Source organism: Netta rufina (genome assembly GCF_964035555.1).
Source record: "Netta rufina genome assembly, chromosome: 7".
Classification (NCBI taxonomy): Eukaryota; Metazoa; Chordata; class Aves; order Anseriformes; family Anatidae; genus Netta; species Netta rufina.
Window position 1 is genome coordinate 15,515,906 of NC_140130.1, and position 23,780 is coordinate 15,539,685.

At 40.6% G+C, this 23,780-nt stretch overlaps 1 protein-coding gene across 4 annotated transcripts in view; it reads right to left on the reverse strand.

Moving 5' to 3' along the window:
* KAT6B (lysine acetyltransferase 6B) overlaps positions 1 to 23,780 on the reverse strand; it is a 106,241-nt gene that overhangs the window by 47,814 nt on the left and 34,647 nt on the right. For 3 of the 4 annotated variants that reach the window (XM_084290548.1, XM_084290547.1, XM_084290546.1), the window contains exons 2-5: positions 12,553 to 12,661; positions 2,033 to 2,148; positions 1,799 to 1,880; positions 699 to 831 (exon numbers count right to left, since the gene is read on the reverse strand). In XM_084290548.1, the coding sequence (XP_084146674.1) occupies positions 699 to 831; positions 1,799 to 1,880; positions 2,033 to 2,148; positions 12,553 to 12,661 (440 nt within the window). The remainder of the gene's footprint in view (positions 1 to 698; positions 832 to 1,798; positions 1,881 to 2,032; positions 2,149 to 12,552; positions 12,662 to 23,780) is intronic. The other variant, XM_084290549.1, reaches the window with a different exon arrangement.

Consider the following 23,780-nt stretch of genomic DNA (forward strand, 5'->3'; position numbering starts at 1 on the left):
ATGTCCAATTACAGTGTTCCCTGGAAGGACAGATGCCAAAAGAATTACAGCATTCTCTTGTATTAGATGAACACATTCCTAATAAGTAAAACAAATTGCAGCCTCTTTGCCAAGTAACCAGTGGCAGCTTAACAACATAATTCAAACACTTTTTTTTTGTTTGTTTGTTTCTAGAGTACCACTGAAAACAGAACTTCTATAGTATTTACATGTTGTGCTCTTTGGAATGGGTTTTATGAACTGATACAAATAAAGTAATTTTTATACTACATTTGAACAGGCCTTTGAACAGAACAGTTGCCTGAAATTATTTATAACTAAATTCATTATTTATTATTGATTTATTATGGTCTCTGCATGTGTATCAATTATTTTAAGTTACATATAAAGATAGATGTGTCATGTATTACTGTACAGACTTTTATTTCTATTTGGTATAGGTGCAACTTGTATTAAAAAAAATTTGGGACCTAGAAAAGTAACTTACAGGAAGTTTTTTCCACCAGGTTCTGACAAGATGTGAAAATTAACCATTATAAATAAAAAGTCATTATCCATTGGACTAGAAGGTCTGTACTAGAATATTCATAACTTACTTTCCCCAATTTGAAACAGTTAAAAACTGGTTGAAACTTATTACTCTAGTACAGTAAAAAAAAATAAAAATTAAAATTAAAAAAAAAATAAGAGAAACCTACAACATTCGTTGCTTTAGTTTATTTTTCGGTCGTCCGATAGGTTTTGCATATCGTCGCCTTATTTGGGCAGCTTTCTCATGAAGTAGCTTTCTCCCTTTCTTCTTTGGTCTACAGACCTGGCAAATCCACATCCCTACATAAAGGAAAAAAAGTTTAATTGTACACAACATATTTAATCTGTCTTGCAGGTGCCTACCAAGATATATGCCATGTATGTAAAGTTTTCTCATAAACAAGACAGGTGGAAGGGGAAGTAGACAAAGAAAAGTGATCCCCTTCTACCTATACCTTAAAATTTTTGACAACAAATTGCTCAAGGAAAGGGGGAAAAAGAAGTTGCAAAAGAGATCACAAAAGATTGTAAGCAAATGGGTTCTTAAAAGAAAGTCTGTTATAACTTGCTCTTCCTTACACTACAGATACATATTTCTTTTGAAAAAATTAAGATGGGAAAAAATTACATGTGAATTACACAGCTAACTAGTCTAGAGTGTGCTGAAGAAAACATCAGATCACAACGAAGTATGTTTGGTTTAACATACAAATTGAATTTGTTATCCTTTTAACAGTAGATAACCTGAACACTTTTTGTGTGTTTGCGTTTTTTGTTTGTTTGTTTTTGCTTTTATAAATAACACTAGAAGATTTAAAGAAAAAAAGCTGGAAAATCTGCAGTGTAATTTTAAGATTAAATAATGAACGCCATAAAGATGTGAGACTAGAAATGAGAGGTGCTATATATCAGAGATCTAGAAAATCTGAAGGACACAGGTGTTTTAAGTTACCCTTACATGAGGCAGCTGTCTTTTTCACCTGCTTTAAGGATTTCTACATCAATATATACACTCCAAACATTTTAAACAGCCTTTGCAAAACTTCACTCTCAATAATAGGCCAAGACCTCAGTTCATGGTGAATTCACCTGATCAACTGACCTTTACAGTTTCAGAGAGGAAAAAAAAAAACTCAAAAAATAAAATTCTGGCTTTGACATGATTGAAACTATATTGTTCACCAATGTGAAAGTAATTAGCATCATTAAGAGCTTTTGGTCACTTAATATGAGAAAAGACTGTGAATGAAAGTATTTTCATTATCACCTTTTGGCATTCGGGAAAGTGGTGGGTCACAGCACTCCATGTGGAACCCTCTATCACAGGAGTCGCAAAAAAGCATGTTATCCTGAAGGGGAGTGGGGGAAGGAAGAGGAAGAGGAAAAAAAGACTTAATACAGCATTGCTAGAGGTTGCACAACAGTGATTTGTATTTGCATATGTGCTAAGTATAGGGCTATGATAAACAAAAGTCAGGTAACACTGAACAGTCTAACTTACTGCATTTTTGCCTTGGATCCTACATGCACTGCATGTCTTGCATTCAATACACTGCCATCTTAAGGCCTTCACATTTGTTGTTAACTCAGGACAGAATTTCAAACATGATGGATGTCCTAAAAAAATAAAATAAACCACAACATATTTAAAGCTTGAGTTTTAAGAAATACTGATGCTTATGTTCAACAAAATGTAGCCAGCACCACCAGAGCCTTGTAAGCACCAGCAGTTTTTAGAACTTTGCAATACATCATTTAACACACTTCTTACAAAGAAGGTATGGCAAAACTGCCATAATACTCATTTATAAAGAGAAATAGAAAGCTGACAACTGACACCTGTGAAAAGTCTTCACAAATATCTGAAATATAATCTTTTCTTTCACTAGTTATACATGCAATGGAAATAACCAACTGCCATTGGTCCTGAAAAAAGCATTTCTACATACTGGAACCCACTCCTTTTATAGCAGTGCAACAAACAGATTAAATCCTTAAACAAGACTGAATTAGTATCTTTTTCAAAATGTTCTAACTACCTACCAGAGAAACTTAATAGTTGAGCTATATGCATTTTTCATTCCAACTTATTACTAAGTTATATACAAAGAACAATTTCAGAGCAGTTAGAAGAAAAAAACGGAGTGGACAACTGACACACAAAAAGTTTACTACTGTGGAAGGTTTAAAGTAAGGGACAAGATGAAGTAGTGAGAAAAGAGCAGCTGAACTTCACTTTCCCATGAAATTGCATTTTATTCCCTAGTGGGATCATCATCTTTTCCATGGCAGCCTGGAAGCTCTTCCAATTAATACAAGGTATCAGACAACTGAACACATATAACACCTTAGGCAATACTGGCAGTGACTTCTCTCGTCTTCAACAATCTCAAAGGAGTGTAAACCCTTAATCCATAGAAGATAAAAGCACTGTTAAATAGGAAGGAACAAACCTTCCCAAGGAAGCACTTAAATTTAGAGATCATCAAGGACATCCAGTTGTAAGGGAGGTAAGAATCCCTGATGCCATGCTGTACCGATGTCATGAGAATGCATGATGCTTTCTTCTCATTGCCAGAGGCTGGTAAGTACAGTCTTCCAGGTAATGGTGATTCAGATTTTGTCCATCTGTTGTTTCTCTCTCAGTCTAAACCACCACAGCTAAATCACCACAAACAAGGATATCGGCTAATCCCTAAGCATTTGCTATTTTAATCTTCTAATAGACTGAGGCAAGAATGACAAAGATGAATGAAGAAATGCAAAAACCACTCCAAAATCTGAAATCTGTACTGATTGTTTCCTCTTACAGCACATACCCAAGATTTAATCAATACACTTCTTGTTAAAAAAGCAATTTAAACTGGGTAAAAATACCATTTTATAAAATGAGAAATATAATCTGTAAGTGAAAAACATTCAGGAATAAATTCCACAAATCCTTTTAAAAACAGAAATATCAGAAAATGTTGCCGTTTGGCACTTACCATACAGTTTAACAGAAATTAACAATCTGTGTTTATGACTGATTACACATCTAAAGTAACTATTTCTCTTAGAAGTTACAAATGCACCATGGAACTGCATAGTGCAGTTCAGTGTCACTCTGTCCCTTTCAATAAAGCTTAATGAGTGCTTGATTCAAAAAAATGCCTGCTAAGAAAGAAAAAAGCTCCCTAAAGTCAATAATATTAATAATCAATATCACAGACTTATTTCATCAACCATGACTTAACATGCACATTAACACATTAAAGTGTTATCATAAACCAATTATATCCTTATTCATAACTAGAATTACATACATCTACCCTGCACAGAAGTAATTTACTTCAAGGCATAAATAAGTTAACTCATTGATTTTAACTTTGCAGTATGTTTATCCTTCTCAGTTATTAACTTAAGAAAGGCTCATTCTCACTACTTGGTAACTACACAGACTAAGTATAACAGGGTTACTTAATTTCTCTGTTACCTACCAATGTAAAAGTTTTCATTCAAGAAATTACACAGCTTAAGACACATTTGTTTCTACCCTTAAAGGTTTTATTATCAAAAAAAAAATCATGAAAAACATCTACTGGGATTAAACATGAAGACTGCCTGCAACTCAAAGTCCTTCAGACTTACTTACAGTTACTCAAGTAACTGTAGGCTGGGACTGTGCAAAGGGAAATATCACTATTTGTTTGCTATGTTCTTTTACTGTCTTCCCTAGGTACGCGCTACTGGAAACAGCACAGATTTTTAAATTTCCAAATACAGTATGGTATTTTTCTTTACTAGCTGGTAATAGTTATATTCTTCATTTTGGACACAAGATTGTATAGGAAAAACACAACATTAACAAAAAGTGGGTTATGCCTAACAGACATGAAGTAGCAGTCAACGCAGGCTTTGCTTCTATACGTGACTTATATTTTAAACTACTTCTATAGTTAAACCAATTTCTGTAGTCCATTAAACTGAGTCCCTGTGACCCTCAAACGTAAAGAAAATACCTGTAAAATTGCTCAAGAGGGAAAGCATGGTTTTGGCTCTAAAATCCCTATAATCTCAGCACTGACTGATCTGAAGAGAGAGAACATACTATCTCCTGTATATTCAGAAGCAGATGTATCTGCCAAGAGGTCTTCACCACAGAATCACAGAAGGATGAGGCTGTGAGGGACCTCTGGAGGTCGGTTGTCTGGTCCAACACCCTGCCCAAGCAGGGGGATACCTAGACATGGGTAACCAGGACAACATCCAAGCAGTTTCTGAAAACCTCCAAGAAGGAAACTTCACAACCTCTCTGCACAACCTGTACCAGCGCTCAGTCACACCCACATACATGTAGCACAGAATTGTTGCCTGATGTTCAGAGGGAACCTCCTGTGCTCCAGTTTGTACACACTGCCTCTTGTCCCAGCGATGGGCAACACTGAAAAGAGCCTGGCCCAGTCCTGGCCACATCCTCCGTTCAAGTATTTAAAGGCACAGAGAAGAACCCCTGGAGCCTTCTCTTCTGCTGGTTGAGCAGCCCCAGCTCTCTCACTCTTTCCTCATAGAAGTGCTCCAGTCCCTCCATCATCTTGATGGCCCTCCACGGGACTATTTCCAGTATGTCCAAGTCCCTTTTGTACTGGGAACCCAGAACTGGAGATAGTACTCCAGTAACATTCTATCACTCTCCAGATTGATATGGTCATTTCTTCTGGTTCAGTCACTTGACTTTGTTAAGTTCACAGAAAAAAACAAGTTGGCTGTGAGTGTTTATCTGCTCAAGGGTAAATCTGTTCAAGAGTAGAAAAGCTCTGCAGATGGATCTGGACATGCTGGACCAAGGCCAAGTGTATGAAGTTCTATAAGGCCAAAGGGTCCTGCACTTGGGGCACAACCACCCCATGCAGCACTACACACTGAGGGAAGAGGAGCTGGAAAGCCCTGCAGAAAGGGAGCGGGGGTGTTGATTGACAGCTGGCTGAACACAAGCCAGCAGTGTGCTCAGGTGGCCAAGAAGGCCAACAGCATCCTAGCTTGTGTCAGAACCAGTGTGGCCAGCAGGACTAAGAAATTGATTGTCCCTTTGTACTTGGTCTTGCTGTGGCCCCACCTCGAGTACTGTGTTCAGTTTTGGACCCCCCCCCCCCACTACAAGAAGGACATGGAGGTGCTGGAGCATGTCCAAAGAAGGACAACAAAGCTGGTGGAGGGCCTAGAGAACAAGTCTTACGAGGAGCAGCTGAGGGATCTGGAGTTACTTAACCTGGAGAAAAGGAGTCAGTGGAGACCTTATCACAGGTGTCCTCTCCAATTGCTTTCAAGGAGACTATAGCAAGGTGGGGATAAGTCTCTTCTCCCAAGGACTAAGTGCTAAGATGGGGAAATGGGTGCAAGTTGTGCTAGAGAAGGCTTCAGTTGGATATTAGAAAACATTTCTGATGGTTTTACTCAGGTGCACAGATGAGCTCCACCTCAGCCCCTCTCTCACTCCCCCTCCTCAAAGGGGAAGGAGGACAAGGCAAAGGGCAGGAAGATCGCTCAACAACGCTTGTGACAGGCAAAACAGACTCAGAGCAGAGGGAACAGTAAGATTTATTGCCTATTATTAACAAGCTAGACAAGTGTGAAACAAAGCGAAGAAACCAAAAACACCTTCCCCCCATCCACCCTCTTCCACCTCCTTGCTCCAAGCAGTGCAGGGTAACAGGGAACAGGGGCTGCAGTCAGTCCATAGCGCTTTGTCTCCACTGCTCCTCCGGTCACTCTCTGCTTCTGCTCCCTGTGGGGTCCCTCCTAGGGGATGCCGTCGTCCTTTCCGAGCTGATATGGTGTAGGTTTCCCACATGCAGCTCCAGGTATGGCTCCGTACCATGGGGTCCATCCCCCAGCAACTACCTGCTCCAACACAGGTTCCCCACATGCAGCAGCTCCCCCCAGATCCCCTGCTCCTGCATCATCTCTTCTCCATGGGTAGCAGCTTGGCCCAGAACCTGCTCCGGCAGGGGTCCTCCACAGGCCGCAGTCTTCAGTGCAGGTCCACCTGCTCCATCAGGGACTCCTCCACAGGCTGCAGTGTGGAACCCTGCTCCACCGTGGTACTCCAGGGGCTGCAGGGGGACATCCTGCTTCACCATGGTCCTCACCACAGGCCACAGGGGACTTCTGCTCTGGTGCCTGGAGCACCTTTCCCCCTCCATATTCACTGACCTTGGCATCTGTAAGGCTGTTTGTTGTTTCTCTCTCTCTCCCAGCTTCTGTTCCCAGCAGTTTGTTGTTTTTTTTTTTCCCCTTTCTCAAGTCTTCTCTCACAGAGGCGCAAACATCATCATGTATCGGCTCAGCTCTGGTCAGCAGCAGGGCCCTTACCTACCATGGAGCAGCTTCTGAATTGTTCTCACAGAAGCCACCCCTATGGCCTCCTGCTAGCAAAACCTTGCCACATAAACACACCACAACATTTCTTCACTGAAACAGTTGTCAAATATTGGAACAGGCTGCCCAGCAGAATAGTTGAGTCACCAGCCCTGGAGGTCTTCAAAAAACATGTAGCTGTAGTGCTTAGTGACATGGTTTAACGGTGGAGTTGCCAGCGCTAGGTTAAAGGCTGGACTAGATATCCTAGAGGTCTTTTCCTACCTAAATGATTCTATGACTTTCTTTTAAGCCTCAGCAACATTAATATAGTACTAACTTAACAGATTACAGGTAACTTCAACCTTCAAAAGCTGCCAATTCCCACCAGGAATACATATATATGTTTAGTTCAACCTTAAGAAAATAATAATCAAATGCTTTAAAATCTTTTTGCCCACCCCAGTTAGAAAAGGTGAAGACTTGCAATATGTTCATGTGGTAAAAATAGGTGAGATTGGGAAGTTAAAACAATGTCTCGCTCCTGAGTGAAGAGAACTCCTTTAAGAAGTCCACTTCTGTTTCCTCGTTGCAAATTCGAGTCTTGTATGTTCTTCAAAGGATCTGACAAAACACCAGTCTTTTAAGTGAGGAGTGTTACGCTACTGACAACAATTACTTACAGTGCTGGATTAGACCCACTAATATCATGTTATTTTTAACTTTGACATACAAGTGTTGGAAACAAATCTATTAAGTAATTTGCAAAGAAAAATGTGTTCAATAACTTGTTAGGTAGAAAGCATTATTAATTAGGGTGAACTTTACAAGGAGAAAGGCATCTATCTTGGGCATCCAGTATGGTTTTCTAGCTACGGGATTCTTAGCAGTTAATTTTACCAACTAACCAACCTCCTCCCACATATGGTAGTAATCAAGAGTAAAAGACAATTTCTATATTCCCTTATGTACCAGTTCAATACCAATAGGCAGCCAAGCATCACCATGCCGCTCTCTCATTCCCCATCCTCAGAAGGACAAAACAATGAAAAAAGCTTATGGGTTCAGATAAGGACAGGGAGATCACACACCAACTGCTGCCACAAGCAAAAGAGACTCTGTATAAGTGAGATCAATAAAACAAACATTACACTATATATTAATATATATTATATGCCTATTTATCACAGACCAGAGCAATGAGAACTATAAGGAAACTGAAAACACCTTCTCCCCAACATCTACTCTCTTGTACACCCTTCCCCCATGCAGCTGAAGGGAATGGGGGTTGCAGTCAGTCCGTAACACCTCCCCTCTGCCTCCTCAGGGATGGTCTCTTCCCCCTGTTCTGGCACAGGGCATATCTCACAGGATGCAATCCCTCCTGAATTGATCCAGCACAAGCTTTTTTAACAGCGTGACCAGCAGGGCGAGGGAGGTGATCGTCCCCCTGTACTCAGCTCTGGTGAGGCCGCACCTCGAGTACTGTGTTCAGTTTTGGGCCCCTCGCTACAAGAAGGACATCGAGGTGCTTGAGCGGGTGCAGAGAAGGGCGACGAAGCTGGTGAGGGGCCTGGAGAACAAGTCCTACGAGGAGCGGCTGAGGGAGCTGGGCTTGTTCAGCCTGGAGAAGAGGAGGCTCAGGGGTGACCTTATCGCTCTTTTTAGGTACCTCAAGGGAGGCTGTAGCGAGGTGGGGGTTGGCCTGTTCTCCCACGTGCCTGGTGACAGGACGAGGGGGAATGGGCTTAAGTTGAGCCAGGGGAGTTTTAGGTTAGATGTTAGGAAGAATTTCTTCACTGAAAGGGTTGTTAGACATTGGAACAGGCTGCCCAGGGAAGTGGTGGAGTCACCATCCCTGGAAGTCTTCAAAAGACGTTTAGATGTAGAACTTAGGGATATGGTTTAGTGGAGGGCTGTTAGCGTTAGGTTGGAGGTTGGACTCGATGACCTTGAGGTCTCTTCCAACCTAGAAATTCTGTGATTCTGTGAAGCTTCCCTCAGACTGCAGCTTAAGAACTGCTCCAATAGGGGTCCACACCACAGGGCCCATCCTGCAGGAACAGATGCTTCAGTGTGGGTCCCCCGCAGCCTGCCACCAGATCACCTGCTCTTGTGTAGGCTCCTCTCCATGGGCTGCAGCTCTGGACCACAGCCTGTTCCTGCTCTCCATGGGCTGCAGATGCCTCCAGGCTACATCCCCCTGCTCCATTGTGAGCTCCTATATTTCAGGCACATCCTGATCTCCCTTAGTAAAGCAGCCTCCACAGGTGGCTTTCCAAACACCTCCTGTCCCTGTTTCTCTTGAACTCACTAAAACCTTGATGTTTTGCTCTCCAGCTTCCCCTACCCACATTTGCTCACTAACCCTCCTGCCTTCTCAGCCTACCATAATACTTATTTGGAATAATAAAACCAACCATTGTTCTTGTATTTTTTTGTTGTTGTTGTTGTTGTTTTGGTTTGTGCTTTTTAGTTGCTCTTAAGTATTTATTAGTTTCCCAGTAACTCTACTTTTCCCCTTTCTTTATCGAACTTCATTCTCCCGTTCAAAAATCTGCCAGCAGCAGCTCTTCAGTTGCTTCTGCACCTCTTGATTGTGCAAACAGAGGTAGAGTTTGATTCCAGTTCTCAAGTCTATTGATTTTTCAAAATCAAAAGATAACAAGGAAAAAAAGGCAGGAAAAAGGAAGGAACAATGTTTGCTTTTGTAATAGGATTTGTTTTCTCTTATCTGACATCCCTCATCTTACTCCCTTAGGAAACACCCCGTGAAAGGGGACACAGCAATGCATTTCATTTTCACTACCCAAATAGATTATATCACAAAATCAGAGTGATATTAGAGAGGTGTGCAAATACCCAGATAGTTTCTGCTTTCAGAATGCAGAAGCATTACCTGAAGAACCATAAGCAACTGAAACAAAAAACCTAAGGCAAAGCAGACGTGCCAGTAGTGGGCACTGCAATTTAATCTCTGATCAGCTGAACAACAATTTGCTTGCTGTGCACAATATGCATTTTCTTTTATGTTTCTTATACAGTAAGACCAGCTTTGAGACATACTGCAGTGTGCAAAATTACAAATCCAATTACAATAACCTCTACTCGAATGAAGTTTTATTATTTATATACTGCACTGAAATTGGTTTTTCTTTTAGTTAGGCATCAGTAGCTAAAGTTTAACCATGCAGCAATCTGATTGGCAGTCTCAACACTTCATTCTTCATATATAATACATCTGAGGAACTAATTAAAGATAATTCACTCTTAATGAGGCAGAGAGAATGTATCAGTGTTAATTCGAAGGGAAGCTGATCCATGAAAGTCAAGGCTTCTGCAGTTCCAGAGCCCTCAGACTTACCATGGATTACTCCATAACAGAAGAGCTGTTATCTGAGGTCACCTGATTAATGTAAACTTTGCGTACCACAGTCTAACCAAGCACAAATCCTATTTAAACTTCCAAATACTAGAACACAGATTGGAAAGTGCAGGAATCCTGTAAGCCATATGGAAAGCCATTTAACAAGTCTAAGGGGTTCAGTGTAAAGCCACTTCCTTATTTCACTGTTTAATCGTTTAAATATACTAGAAAACAAACTGGTTAGAATAAAAATAATCTGTCCAGGGTGATGGATTCAGAAGCACACAATTAAAAACATACCCTGATTAACTGAAAATGCGTTTTTGTTCCATACTGGTTTGCTTTTACTTGAGTACTTATATAGCTATCACAGTACCAAAAGATTAACCATCTTCAGCAGCACACCTACAAAATTGTGAGAGATATATACTCCGAATTTAAAGACACTGAAACAATATTTTCACTTACATCCTTCTCAAGAGCAGCGATGGCCTACTCAGACCCTACTCATTTACTACCAAAGCACTTCCCTCATTTTCATTCTGACGCAGAAGGTTGTATGGCAGAGCAGGGAACCGATCCAACTTGCCATCTTTCCACTACATTTGTTCCTCAGTCCAGCTCACATGCCACCACGGGCACCAGGGCAGAAGAAGGGGTAGCACATTGCAGGTTGTGCCTTTAAGAAGCAGTAGTGCTAGTTTGTCTGTGAGCTGGGATGGGATGATCTGCACTGCAGAAGTCTTTGCTGAAAGTACTTCCTTAAGTAGCAGTAGCTTACGTGGGCAAAAATTCTTTTAAAGACACAGCTAACAAGAGCAGTCCACCCAAGTGACAAGCTCTACTGGTCAAGTAACTCCCCTTCCGATATAAAGCCCTTTTTACACGGGATTTTCTTTTAGAATAGCTGAACTGATCAGAGGATTTTCACAACCCAAACTCGACAGTTAGGCCAGCTATATGCCATAAAGCTTTTTCTAACAAGGTCTTCATGAGTTTCATAGCCAAATCCCCCTGTGAATCCGCAATAACCTAAGCCAAGAACATGCTTGGTATCATCCACGTGCCGTCAGCGCTCAAAGCACCAGTGTGCTACAGCTTCCAAAATTAACCCAGATGGTTTCAAAATTAAGCCAGACAATCACTTTGCTGGAAGCACTTGCATTCAGATCAGCTGCACAGGGTCAGCAAGAGCAGCTCCAGCGCACAGCAGCAAGGCACGTGTAAGTGGATGGTCACTTCATTGTGTCTGACAAGTGGTGGCCTCTGGTTTGCCTACATACCTGTTCCCATACCTGCTACTGGATCAGTTCTACCACCACCCACACAAACACCTTTCAGGGAACAGGCAGTGAAGTATAGCCCTGTTTTATCAAACAGGGTCACTTTCTTAGAAGGGGGAAAATAAGGATCCAATATCAAAAACCATCCTATGCATTCTGACAAAGAAGTTCTTGATATAAAAATTCATCCCATTTTTATAAACACTTTCTGCAAGGTAATGGAAACCATTCAAAGGGGAAGCTGGATTCTCACATTAGCTGAAGAATATGAAGAAGAAAGGAGTGTAAAAAAAAAGTTGAAGAAAATGGCAAAGTTCTGCTTTATTTATGTAACTTCACAGGGAAGCAAACATCTAGCTCATTAACTGCCAGACTTCTTTGTACTTGTAAAATATTTCCCAGATTCAGTGATTTTCCTGTTACTAGCCAAAAGACTTGTTCTTCTTACAACTCCCTTTTTCCCCTCAAATCCACACACATTTTCTGTTGAGTGAAACACAAATGTGATGTTTCTCCTAACAGCTTGAGTAGGTTATTTTAAACACTATACAAATTACCACTTGTGTAACAAAAGAATTTTACAAGAAAATTAACTGGATACCAAAGATACGTAACAGCAAAGACTGCTACACAGTTGTCTTTATTTTTCATTCTTCCCCAACATCTTAAGTGCTGCAAATCAGTACAGAATTCCTGATGATCATTTGCAGGCACAGAGCAAAACTGAGTTTTCAAATAAAGTATAGACCCCCTCCCCCCCCAAAAAAAAAAAATCACACCATTCCAGCATTCTGCAAGTACCATTCCCCTATATATTTCCTCAGCACATCTACACTTTGGGCCTACAAATGAATTCAAACAACTCATTGATTGCTGCTTGACAGAATTTTATTAAAAAACCTGCCTCTTCCACTCAATTAACTCTCAATTTATGTCCAAAGAGAGAATGACATTCTCACATTGAAAACACTTTACTAACTTAAAAACAGATTTATAGATTAATATTTATAATGTTTGTAAATTCGTCCAACTTACCACTGCTGCCACAGTCTGCACAAGACAACAGCTCTTCAGGTTTTTTTTCACGATTTGATTCTTTCGTTCCCAAACAAAAGCTACATATCGGGATGGGATCAGCTCGTGGCTAGATTTAAAAAAACAAACAGGCGTTGTTAGCTTTATTAAGCAAGAAAAAAGTTACCTAAAAACTACAAACAGAGGCAAACCCTTCTCAGGGGCCTTTTGTCTCCCATATACTTGAGTTCAGAGAATCAGTTTTAATTGTCATTTTGTTGTATTATGTATTAATTACAAATTTACTTGCTTTTGAGTAAGATTTATTATCTTAACATGTTTCAAAAACAGAAGTTAACCCGTAATTAGCCACTTTTTGTACTTACCCATATAAAGATCCCTAACGTGAGATTAGTGTTTAAAAAATCCAGGAAAAATAATAATTTTAGGACATTGTTCTTAAATATACTGTTTCAACTCCAGAACACAAAACAAATCATTGGTTCAGCTGTAATAGTACTTCAAAGATTAAGACGCAAACTAGTTTTTATTACAGCTGAATAGTTCCTTTCCAAAGGAGTACGTGTACGCGTGTCAATGTTAAGACATACTTCATCCACTTCTGTCCAATGGATAGCTTCCCTGTGCCTCTCTCTGAAGCTACCAGTTTAGGTTAAAAACACTCCTTTCAGCAGATCAACTGTTAGTTGATGGGACTCATCATGCTGGAACAATCTCATGCAATCACAACAGAACAAACACGCAAACCTTTCAATACCTGCAATTGACACACAGCTTTCCGCCAAAAAACAAAAACAAAAACAAATTTACTTCCCCATTCTCCCAATGGGAAATTCTCAGAGATTTTCAGTCAAACTAGTTACCTGCATCATCCAAATACGTAAATCAGTAATAATTGCATAGAGAGTCTATAAACAGGTCTGAAACAAGTAAAACAAGGTGCAACTATTTCTTCAGTGGGATACTCGAAGTAATAACAAGCACCTTCCCAGACAGGGGAAGACACATTCATACCCGCAGAGTTTTCCACCTGTCAGTTTAAAGTAACATACCTACAGATAAAGGAAAACACCTTACAATTCTTGCCTGTAAGAGATCATGATTAAAATTATCTGTCCCATCATTATCACTTTAAGATGTATTTACATGAAAACGGTATTAACCTGAAAAAAATACATGCACTAAACAAAAAGCTAATTTTTAGTAATCATTCAGACCTCAATAAAAAGCAGTAGGAAAATGGTTCAGAGCTATCTAACCGTTCACTTACACCATCTTGTGAACATTTCTTAACTTAAAGAAATGTTTAACACAGATAATTTTAAGATATTTATTTATTTAAGTGGAAGCCAGCAAAAGCCTCATCTTGGCAATGATACTGTTCTCTTTTCCTTTGATATCACAGTGCTTTAGCCATTTCAGAAATGCTTGCTCTGATAAATTATTTACAAAACATCACATATCATTCATGTAATGAAACAAATCCAGGTCCACACTCTCATTTATCTTTCCAAGACTTAGGAAAGACATGGCCATTAGCCAACATTCATGTACTTTCCTATTTCAATCCCCTTATTCTCCCCCCCGCCCCCTTTTTTTTTTTTTTTAACTGAAGGTAAAATAAAGGACAAAGGTTGTTGGCAGTTCAAGGCTACAAAGACTGATGTTCCCATACCAAACGCAGTAATAGAGAGCTTGCAAATCCTGTCACTTCACACATAGGTTTTCAAGAAACTTACAGGCTCCTGTATATATTTAGGAACCATTTACATTAGTAACTGTGAACATTACTAGGTCTGATCTCTGAGCTACTGACATTAGTTAATACAGACGTTGCTGTCAGCACACTAAGTAAAGCCTCATGCTACTTGAACTTGCATAGCTGAAGCAGCACTGCAGTCATACTGGTGGTATTTTTGTCCCGCAACTGACTCAATTAGGATGAACCATAAAAAGTCTTTGTCAGCATATAAAACAAAGAAGCTCATCTCCTACCTGTATCATTTTTCAAGCCCTAATCACTAGTTTCCCACCTAAAACACAGTAATCAAGTATCATTATCCTCTGTAACACAAGTGTTAGTCAACATCGAGGTTAATTCCATTTCATCTCTTACAGAAACTCGCCTGGCCAGTAATTCGCTGCTGGAGCAGCCACAAGTGTCAAACCACTGACACGGTGCGCTGGCTGGCCTGGGAATCAGGGCATCCTTGACAAGCACAGCTGGGAGCCCCAGATCTCCCTGATGGGCACCGAACAGAGGAGCTGTGATAACCAGCTGATGGGCTGGGAAAGCAGGAATCACCACCAGCCACTGGCTGTACCAGGAACTAGCATCCGATCCCCATACATCTCCCAACATCCAAGAGCAGCCTGCTTTCTACTCCGAGATGAGCTTCTCTGCCAAAGCTCTCCTGCAAGAACTTCTCCACGCGAGACCTGCAGAATGGGACAGGGCCTTGCCGGGGATGCCCAGCTGAGGCCAGGCTCCGTGACACAGCTGAGTCCTGCCCCACAGCTGAGGAGGCCCAGGTTAGCCCCTGGGAGGGGTTCGGTGAGAGCTGCCCTTCAAAACAGCACACGCAGGCAGGCGCTTAGGTAAACAATCACAAGTGTATACTTGCTTTTCCAGCAGTGATTTGCAGCAACTGGCAGTGAAGAAATTCAAGAAACTAAAGCCTTCGAGTCCTTGTGCATTACAGAATCCTACAAACCCGCTGTCGCAATCTTCCCACACCCATGGGGTCACATTAATGGGTGCCAGAAGGGCAAGTACACAGCTCACGGAGGCCTGGGAGAAGGCTGCAGAAGAGCAGTGAATGCAGCAAGAGGCTAAGTACGGGATGGGAGACGCTGAGGGGGAAACAGGCGACGGGTGGATGTCCGCCAAGCAGCATTTGGGAGGGGCAGAAACTCCCAAAAACAAGCAGTTGATGTGCTGGGTGCTGAGGACCGTGAGTGGGATTTGAGGACCATGACCGGGATTTTGGCCACGGCAACAAACCTCCTGCTCCCGCCTCAGCCCATCCCGGGTAAGGAAGCAGGCACTACTCCGGTTATTCAACGCAGTAACATTTTACACTAAATAAACCAGTATTTTTCTTGCTATTCAATCTGAGTTTATTCTTTTTCCTATCTCATTTTTCAGAATCACATTAGTGATTTTGTTGCCAAAACTTCAAGGTTTTGTTGTCTGCTCTGTCCCTGAATATAGGTGTGAGCAATGCTTCTCCAGTAACATCCTGTTGTTTCTTCCACAGAGCTAATAAGCTGAGGAGAACTTCTCATCCAACTGAACTTGGAGAACAAGCTAAATCATGTCTGTCAGAAGGTTTTGGTTTTCTAGATCACTAGAAATTGTATATCCAAATTTAGAAGGCCGCCCTGTTCCAGTAACAGCGTATTTACAATTGCAGTAGGGGTAAATATGCAGAAAATCCACACACCATGCCAACACGCAGTTGCCTTCAGAAACTGAAGCTTTGTAAAAAAGCAGCTAGGCAGTCAGATTTTAACTTGGTTTTTAAATCTAATACAAAACAACAGACAAACAATTCAGCAACTGTCAACTGATTGTTTTCCTTCCCAATTAGAAATTGAACAATACTTTAACACAACGCATTCAACAATCAGAGCCAATCCACCCTTTAAAAACTTCACATTTGAACTACTGCAGTCCATCTGTCCTGTAAATAGCCTTACGAGCCAGTGCCATATCATGGTAATTTCACTGTCACCAGTAATTTTGGGTCAGAACCCCTGTGATGCACACACTGTGACATGACATTCCTCCAATAAGCAAGAAAGGATTGTAACCTAGAATGTAGAACTTGAGTTTCTGAAACACAATCTGTTCCAAATTTGTGAGTGTATTGCTTGGTGATGACAAATGAATTATTAGCTTTTGGTAGGTGATAGCTATTTAATCCTGCTACAAATACAGCACAAGTGTTAAATAAACCAGGCGTTGTTTTAAACATTCACAATAGGAAGTCTTAAATGCATTTCCCCTTCCCTTCAGGCACGAAATGCAAAGGCAAGATCATTCCTGTAAACAATCACCCACTGCAGTTGATCAGAACAGTGTCATAAAAGCCTGTGTGAACCAGAAGAGCCACGCAGGTAATGTTTCAAAACACTGGCTTCCTAAATAGACTACCTCAGAATATTTAGCAGGTCCCAGCCAGTGTCTGCTTTAGGCACTACACAAACCCTTGCTCTGATCTCATAAATGCATCATCACCTTCCTAAAAAGGGCACTAATAAAATCAAGGAAAAAAAATAAGGTCTGCAGCTCATTTACTCCAAACAGAAGTTTGGTATGCTGTGTATACAAGGAAATTTTTATGCTAAAAAATATTATTAATAATGACACCTAATACAAACAACCCTCACAAACACCATATTCCAACTTCTGCCATTAAATACCTAGAGAAAGGACAAAGAGCACGAGGTAGTTAAACCTGAAAGGTATTGCCTTTCATCAGGAGTGCAGTGCAAAGCTGTTAAAGGTGTCACTTGAGTGCACATCCTCAACCTGAGAGAGGGGAAGATGAGTTCTCAGCTGTTACCCCACCACACAGAGCAGGAAGGCACCAACAGCAGACCAAGTCACAGCGACGTGGGAAGAAAGGTCTGCAAGCCAGTGCAGCAGGTGAGGTGGAGGAGAGCACCACAGCTTATCCTCCGTCTGCATTGGGCACAGGATAGGAAAGGAAGGCAAAACAACCACCCACCTAATACAAGAAAAGACACATGAGTGACATCATTCACCATGAGGAATCAAAAAATATCATCTGACTTTAACATCTGGGGGAGCAGGAAGAATGGAGAATTAATGAGCAGAGATCAGTGTTTCCAAGTCTATTGGAATAACTGCCGTAATTAGGAACGGCCACGGGCTTCACAAGGAACACCGGGGCCAAAGGATGCCAGCCCCATGTCCACAGACTGGCACGGCCTCGCATGCAGAGCAGAGATGTTAGTGGAGCCTGGATGCCACAATGGAGTTCCTCCTGCACAACTCAATCTTTATCTTAAAAGGCCTAGTTTCAAACCCATTGTAGACAGTAATTATGCATGCATGTACTAATGTTTAAGATCTTTTTCACTAACAGAGGTATGTATATCTACATTTTGATCATTGTTTAATCATTTCGATCACTTTCAGAAAAAAAAAAATACCCAGGGAGTTTGTGCTACTGATAAAAGCTAAAACCAAATTAGCAACATGGGTTTTGGTGACCTCAGGAAGTGTTTTATAATTGATTTAAAAAAAAAAAAAGTTGCAACTACCTGGAATATTTTACAAGCTGTGAAACATTAAGGACCCACTTTCCTTACTGCCTTCTTTGTCCAGGAACTGTAACAGCAGTGTTAGCACGTAGTTCAACTAGTGCATCATTTGTACTTAAGTGAAAACTTCGTCTTAATGCTAGCTGAGTTTGTCCTTTATGAAAGCAGTAAGTGTGATTTACTTGTTTTTAAGTGAATCACATCCGTCTATTCCGAGAAACTAACATGCTTTGCCACTGCATAAAATTAATCCACGGCTAAAATTCTGCTGGTTTTCGGTTAACTTATGCCAAAATAAGTTTGCCTCAAAAGTCTATCTCAAAATATTTTTTTCCCTACAGTAGTTCATGTGCTGGAGGAATTTGCGTGTTCTTCTAATTTATAATTCCCATGGAAGTCTTAGAGCATTCAATGTTCTAACAGTCTGCAGCCCCAAAAGTCACATCTTAAGTCCTGAAAAGTCTTTATTTTCAAGTATGTGAAGTTACCCACAACTATAAATCCCACTGAAAGCAAGTAGATTATTATTTGCATTGCTATAGCACTCTGAAGATTTCAGACAATCTGTTTAAAACTGCTAGACATTGGCTGTATATAAACAATTATGGTTTTAAGTCCTAGTCCCATTAAATGTTATGCACACTAAGAGAACTAAGAAGTTTCATGTATACTTCCCAAAAATAAGTTTCAACAGCAATCCAAAAGCCTCAAGTTCCTTATTTGCAGCTCTCACAATGCCTTTTCTGAAAGGCCTCAACAGCATCTGACAACTTGCTAGGAGACACATCCATATGCAATACGCCAATTTTAGATCTCTATTATCCCATGAATAGAAACAGCGCAAGTCATTTCAAGGTTACCAGGATAGAGGCAAATGGGAACTGCTGTGACCTTCACTAGGGATCCACTGTTTTGATCTCACTCTTTACCTTCAAGGGCTAACCATTTTCATTTTGGAACTGGGTTGGTGGTGGTGGTCTTTTTTTTTTTTGACAATCATATCCTAATTTCAAAAAATGAAGTCCTTGAGTAAGAACTACCACCATTATCATCTCTAAACATTTTAACTACTATTATTAATACCGAGAAACAAAAAAATGAATGAGAGACAGATACTAATTTTTAGTCTCAACTACTGAAACAGTTGCTCCGGTCATAAGCAAGGCAAGGCATTACCAGTACCTTCAGCTCCAATTCCCTTCCTGCACCCATTCTGTGGGAGAAAATAAAAGTTCACTTTACACATCAGGGAAAAAAATGCTGTGTTTCAGGAAGTAGGGATTACAAAGTAAGCTAAACTTTAATTTTAAAATCAACTTCTTAATGACAACTGCCCACTAAATCCCATATTTAGCTCTACAGTGCCATGCTAATACAAGCATCACATGGCAATACACACCAACTCAAAGGACACTAGGAACATGCACACAGGCTGTTACTACGGAAGCATGAAAACATTAGCCATGCTACAAACGTGACTGTAGGACCTACAGGTTCAGAAAGCACAATGAAAAAAACGGTGTAAGAACAGTTCCAAGGAAAAGAAAAAGTTTTTATATTAAAGATTAAAGTCAATAAACCGTACATAAACAGCATGTGGAGGAAAAGCCGTAGTCTGGAGCTTCTACTCTTCCCCCAAAAGAGGATATTCACTGCTAGAACACAGAGTCATGTTTGCTTTTGAGCTATAGATCTCTTATATCCTTATTACAAAGTGGCTTCTCCTCTGCTCACATCCTTCTCCCATACTTCCATGGGGTACAGATGTATGGAAATTATGATATGCAGCATAACTCTGAGGTAACTAAATTACCCAAAACTGAGAAGCATGAAGGCCTTTGTGTCTGCCTGGATGTACACCCCTAAAGGCATTTAACTGCAACAGTGGTACTAGGATTCAGAGCTTGCAACCCATTCTTGCAGGTCCCTGCCCCTCCCTTTGCGCACACACATGGAGCAACTGATACATGATGGGTGAAGGAGATGGTGAGAGCACACACGTGAGGACCACCGCTCATGGAGCATTCCTCAGGCATCCTAAGAACTGGAAATCCAACTTTTGTAGGAAACTCCTGAACGCGCATCCAAATGGACCTAACTGCTGCAAATGGCAGCAGGCAAGGGAGCAGTCCGCCACTTTCTGGAGCTCTACATCAGCCTGTAAGGAAATTACAGTTCCTAAACAGGTGGGGACTCTATCCAGTCCCCATCGATCCTGAGATGACAGATGTGCAGAGCCAACCAAGTTACTCCTAGCTTTTTTTTCAGCTAAAAATCCCGTGTATTATCCCTAAAACAACTTTTTTTTTTTTTTTAAAGCCAATAAATATAAAAACATAAAACTTGATTCCTACTCCCCACCCTGAAAAATACAGCCAAACTGTAATGCAAACTTGTGTTAGTAGATTACTTTTTCCTCCCAGAGTATTTCATTAGACTGTACCAAAAAGCAAGGGTACCTGGCAGGACAGCATGCTAACACAGCTCCCACATCACTTCTTGTGCCTCAGGACTGACCTCGTCACCACGACAGCTTATGGAACTGAACAGACAAAAAGCTTACCTCTGCCTTCGTAAACAAACACAGTAATGAAGAAGACATGCACAAAGTAACATAGGCTAGTAGTGGTCTTCTAAACACAGTTTAGAAGTTACTGAAAGGAATATTCCTGCTCATCCAAACCGGAGAACAACACAACCTAGAAGAGGGGAACTCGTAGTTACTGCTTAGGAAGCAAAATGCAACTTCAGGCATCAAAAGCCTCTTTTGCTTGCAACCTGGGAAATGCAATTAAAGCGAAGCTCTACTCTATTTCAAATTATTTCAAAGCAGGCTTCACATGTTTCATATGAAAATGCAAATGTTAGAAACAAAACCAAAGCTTCAATTTACTAAAGTTGCTGCAACAGTATTCAAGAAATCATCCAAGATATTCTTCATATTGAAGGTTGCTCAACATGCATGGCAGAAGAAACCCTGCCTAAAAACAAAAACATACCAAAAACACCACAGAAATCCATAGATGTGCTCACCTTTTCTGAAAGGGCTTTGTTTAATTGCCCTGGTCCTTTTAACTTCATACAAATGAAACTGCACTCATGTTCTGTTGGCAGGACACATCCACCAGAACAACTCAAAAAGCGCCCTTCTGTTGTACAACAGATATCCAAAGCAGCCTCCTGGAGAAAGGTGCAAAGCCGCACCTCAAAACCAGAAATGAATTTTCCAGTTCTCTGGAGGCTCAGCTTTCATTTTTAACAGAACCTATTTAAAGCCTCTGTGCCTGCAGAGGTAAGGTTGGCCAACCATAACCCAGGTTTAATGGACACACAGGACTATTGTCGACAGCCTAAAACCAGGCCTTTTGATATGGGTAGACCCCGTGATCATTTCAGCAGCTACAGAACCCAGACGCTTCCAATTCCAGACGCTTCCATTGCTCCCCATGCACTTCATCTGTCACAAAAGGATGCAGGTAAGCCTAACAACACTGACCTACCATCATCATGATTTATCTGCTACACCATCAACCACCACGCCATCCATTGTGCCTGATGAGAAAGCAGTTAAATTACACATTATCCACACCATTAGCATGCAATCCTACAAGGAATCTCACCCCTTTAAGTACACCTCTAGGTACTGATTCAGAGGTCAGCTTGAGAACAGCGAAGTACCCAGCTTAACTCAAATTCTGCTCACTTCTCACTTCGTATTTTCACCTTTTCTTCACCTACCTTGTTTCCTTGGTATTTGCTTTCTTCATGTATTTAGAAGATGTTCAAACTTTGGATAAAACCCCAACTTTTAGTGGTTTTGGGTCTTTGTTTTCAGGAGACCCTTTTTTTGGGTCACGGGTACTTACAGTTGCTGGAATGGAACTGCATTTCCTAACTCCAAGCTCTACCTGTTGTTGCAATGCAAGTAGGATGAAGCAAGAAGCTACATGTGTAATCACAAGCAAGTAAGCAACGCTGTGATTCACAGGCCATGATCCGATAGGAATGTCAATTCTGACATTCATTGGAGAAAAAGCATTGCTTTTAGGTAGATTAAACAAACTCTCGTATAAAAAGTACACACTTTGTTGGCATAATACTATGTTTACTCAGATGTTTGTATATATGCACATTTTTATTCATAACTTATTACCAAAGTCATCCAACATAAATGTGCATAATATGTTTGCAGTGTGGCACGGGATAATTATTAGTTGTCTTGATGCTAATTGCTCAGGGAAAATGTTTAATTGCATATTAAGTGGATCATATGCATATTTTATTTCATTTACTCTTTGGGGCAAGTTTACTGTCAGCACTATCCAGAGCTGAGTAGCACTATAAATACAGAAGCAAGGGCTTTGTGGGACTGGGATAGTGCAAAGTGCAGTTTTAAACAATACAAGTAAAACACAATTCTACTCCAAGATGAAGCTGCTCATTTACCACACAAAGTCAAGCAATATCCTGTCTCTTCGTCTGATGTACGTAAAGGAAAAGCACTGGGACCAAAGCAAGATTAAGGCTGCACATTCCAGAACTTGATATGGGATTACAAGAGAAGTATTTCTTTGGATTTCTTCCACTGATGTCATTATGAAAATGCAAGCTTTAAGAAGAGCTATGTTGTGTTTGATTTTTTTTGATTGTTTTGTTTAAGAACGAGGTTTTGTTATGGTCCACCTGTAATTTGACATCTTTTCTGCCGAAACACTGATTTTAAGAGCAGATGCAATACAAATAACATCATTGTTAGGACAGTTACCTCTCTTATAGAGGCCCAAGTATTACCTAAACCCCTGTATTCCTACGGGCAACAAGTGACACCAGTATACCATTGATTTTGCTGTTGCTAAGTCACTGGTTTTCATTTGGTGAAAACAATGGCACTAACACATTACCCAGCTAGGTGAGCTAAGGAGCAATAGAAATATTGAAAATCTACTTTTAGTCATTTGATTTAAAATACGCTCACTCCTGACCTCCTTTCTGAAAAGGGTGAAAGCTGGACAAATAAATGATTAAATGAGAACAGCCTAACCACCACCGTCCCCACCCTCTCAATGGGAACTGAATTTTATTCCTGAGAGGAGAAAGGCAATTTGTTCCAGCAGCCACGACGTTCAAGTCACTCACAGGGCTTCTAACTTTACAAGACACGATGCCATTGAAAGTCTGCTAGGTCTGTAAAGTACATATGGTGTATTTTACACGAGAGCGAAGAGAACAGCAGTTTTTCACTTGATCAGCTGCAGAAGCCTATAGCAGTGGGATACTAAAAATGAACGGGCAAAGGAGTTGTACATCCCCAAGGGTTATTTAAATGGCTGGCAATCCAAACAAAATGAAGCACATTGCTCCACTGGTCCCTGCTTCTTTACGTGCATAAGGAAAGGCCAATATAGAAGAAATTCAACCCCACCCCTTCCTCCAAATTAAAACTGTTATAATTATATAAAAAAGAACAGTTTCATTTTATAAATACAGGGAAAATTATCTCCATGTGAATATAATAAACCACTGTTAACCAGTCCTGCTACGTAAACAGCTCAGAACAAAACCGATAAATAGTTCACTGAAGGCCAGCTCTTCTTAGAAAGGCTTCCAAGTATGCCTTTTAAATAAAGTTAAATGAAAGCCTCTTGAAGGAAACAGGCTTAAGATTTGGCTTCAACCATTATGTTTAAGCAGGCAGAAAAAAAAATGAAAAAAGATTGCAGTAATTTGTATTGCATGACTCCTGGAAACAAATCAGTCAGACTCTCAAACCCTGGTTTATATCTACCTACTACATCAGCTCAAAGACTGCAGTTACCAAGCAGAAACCCACAAAATCTAAGAGGCCATCCTCTGTCCTGACAATAACATTGAACTGCCATGCTACTAGGGAGCATTTACATGTTGTAGCATCATAATAATAGAAAAAAAAAGGA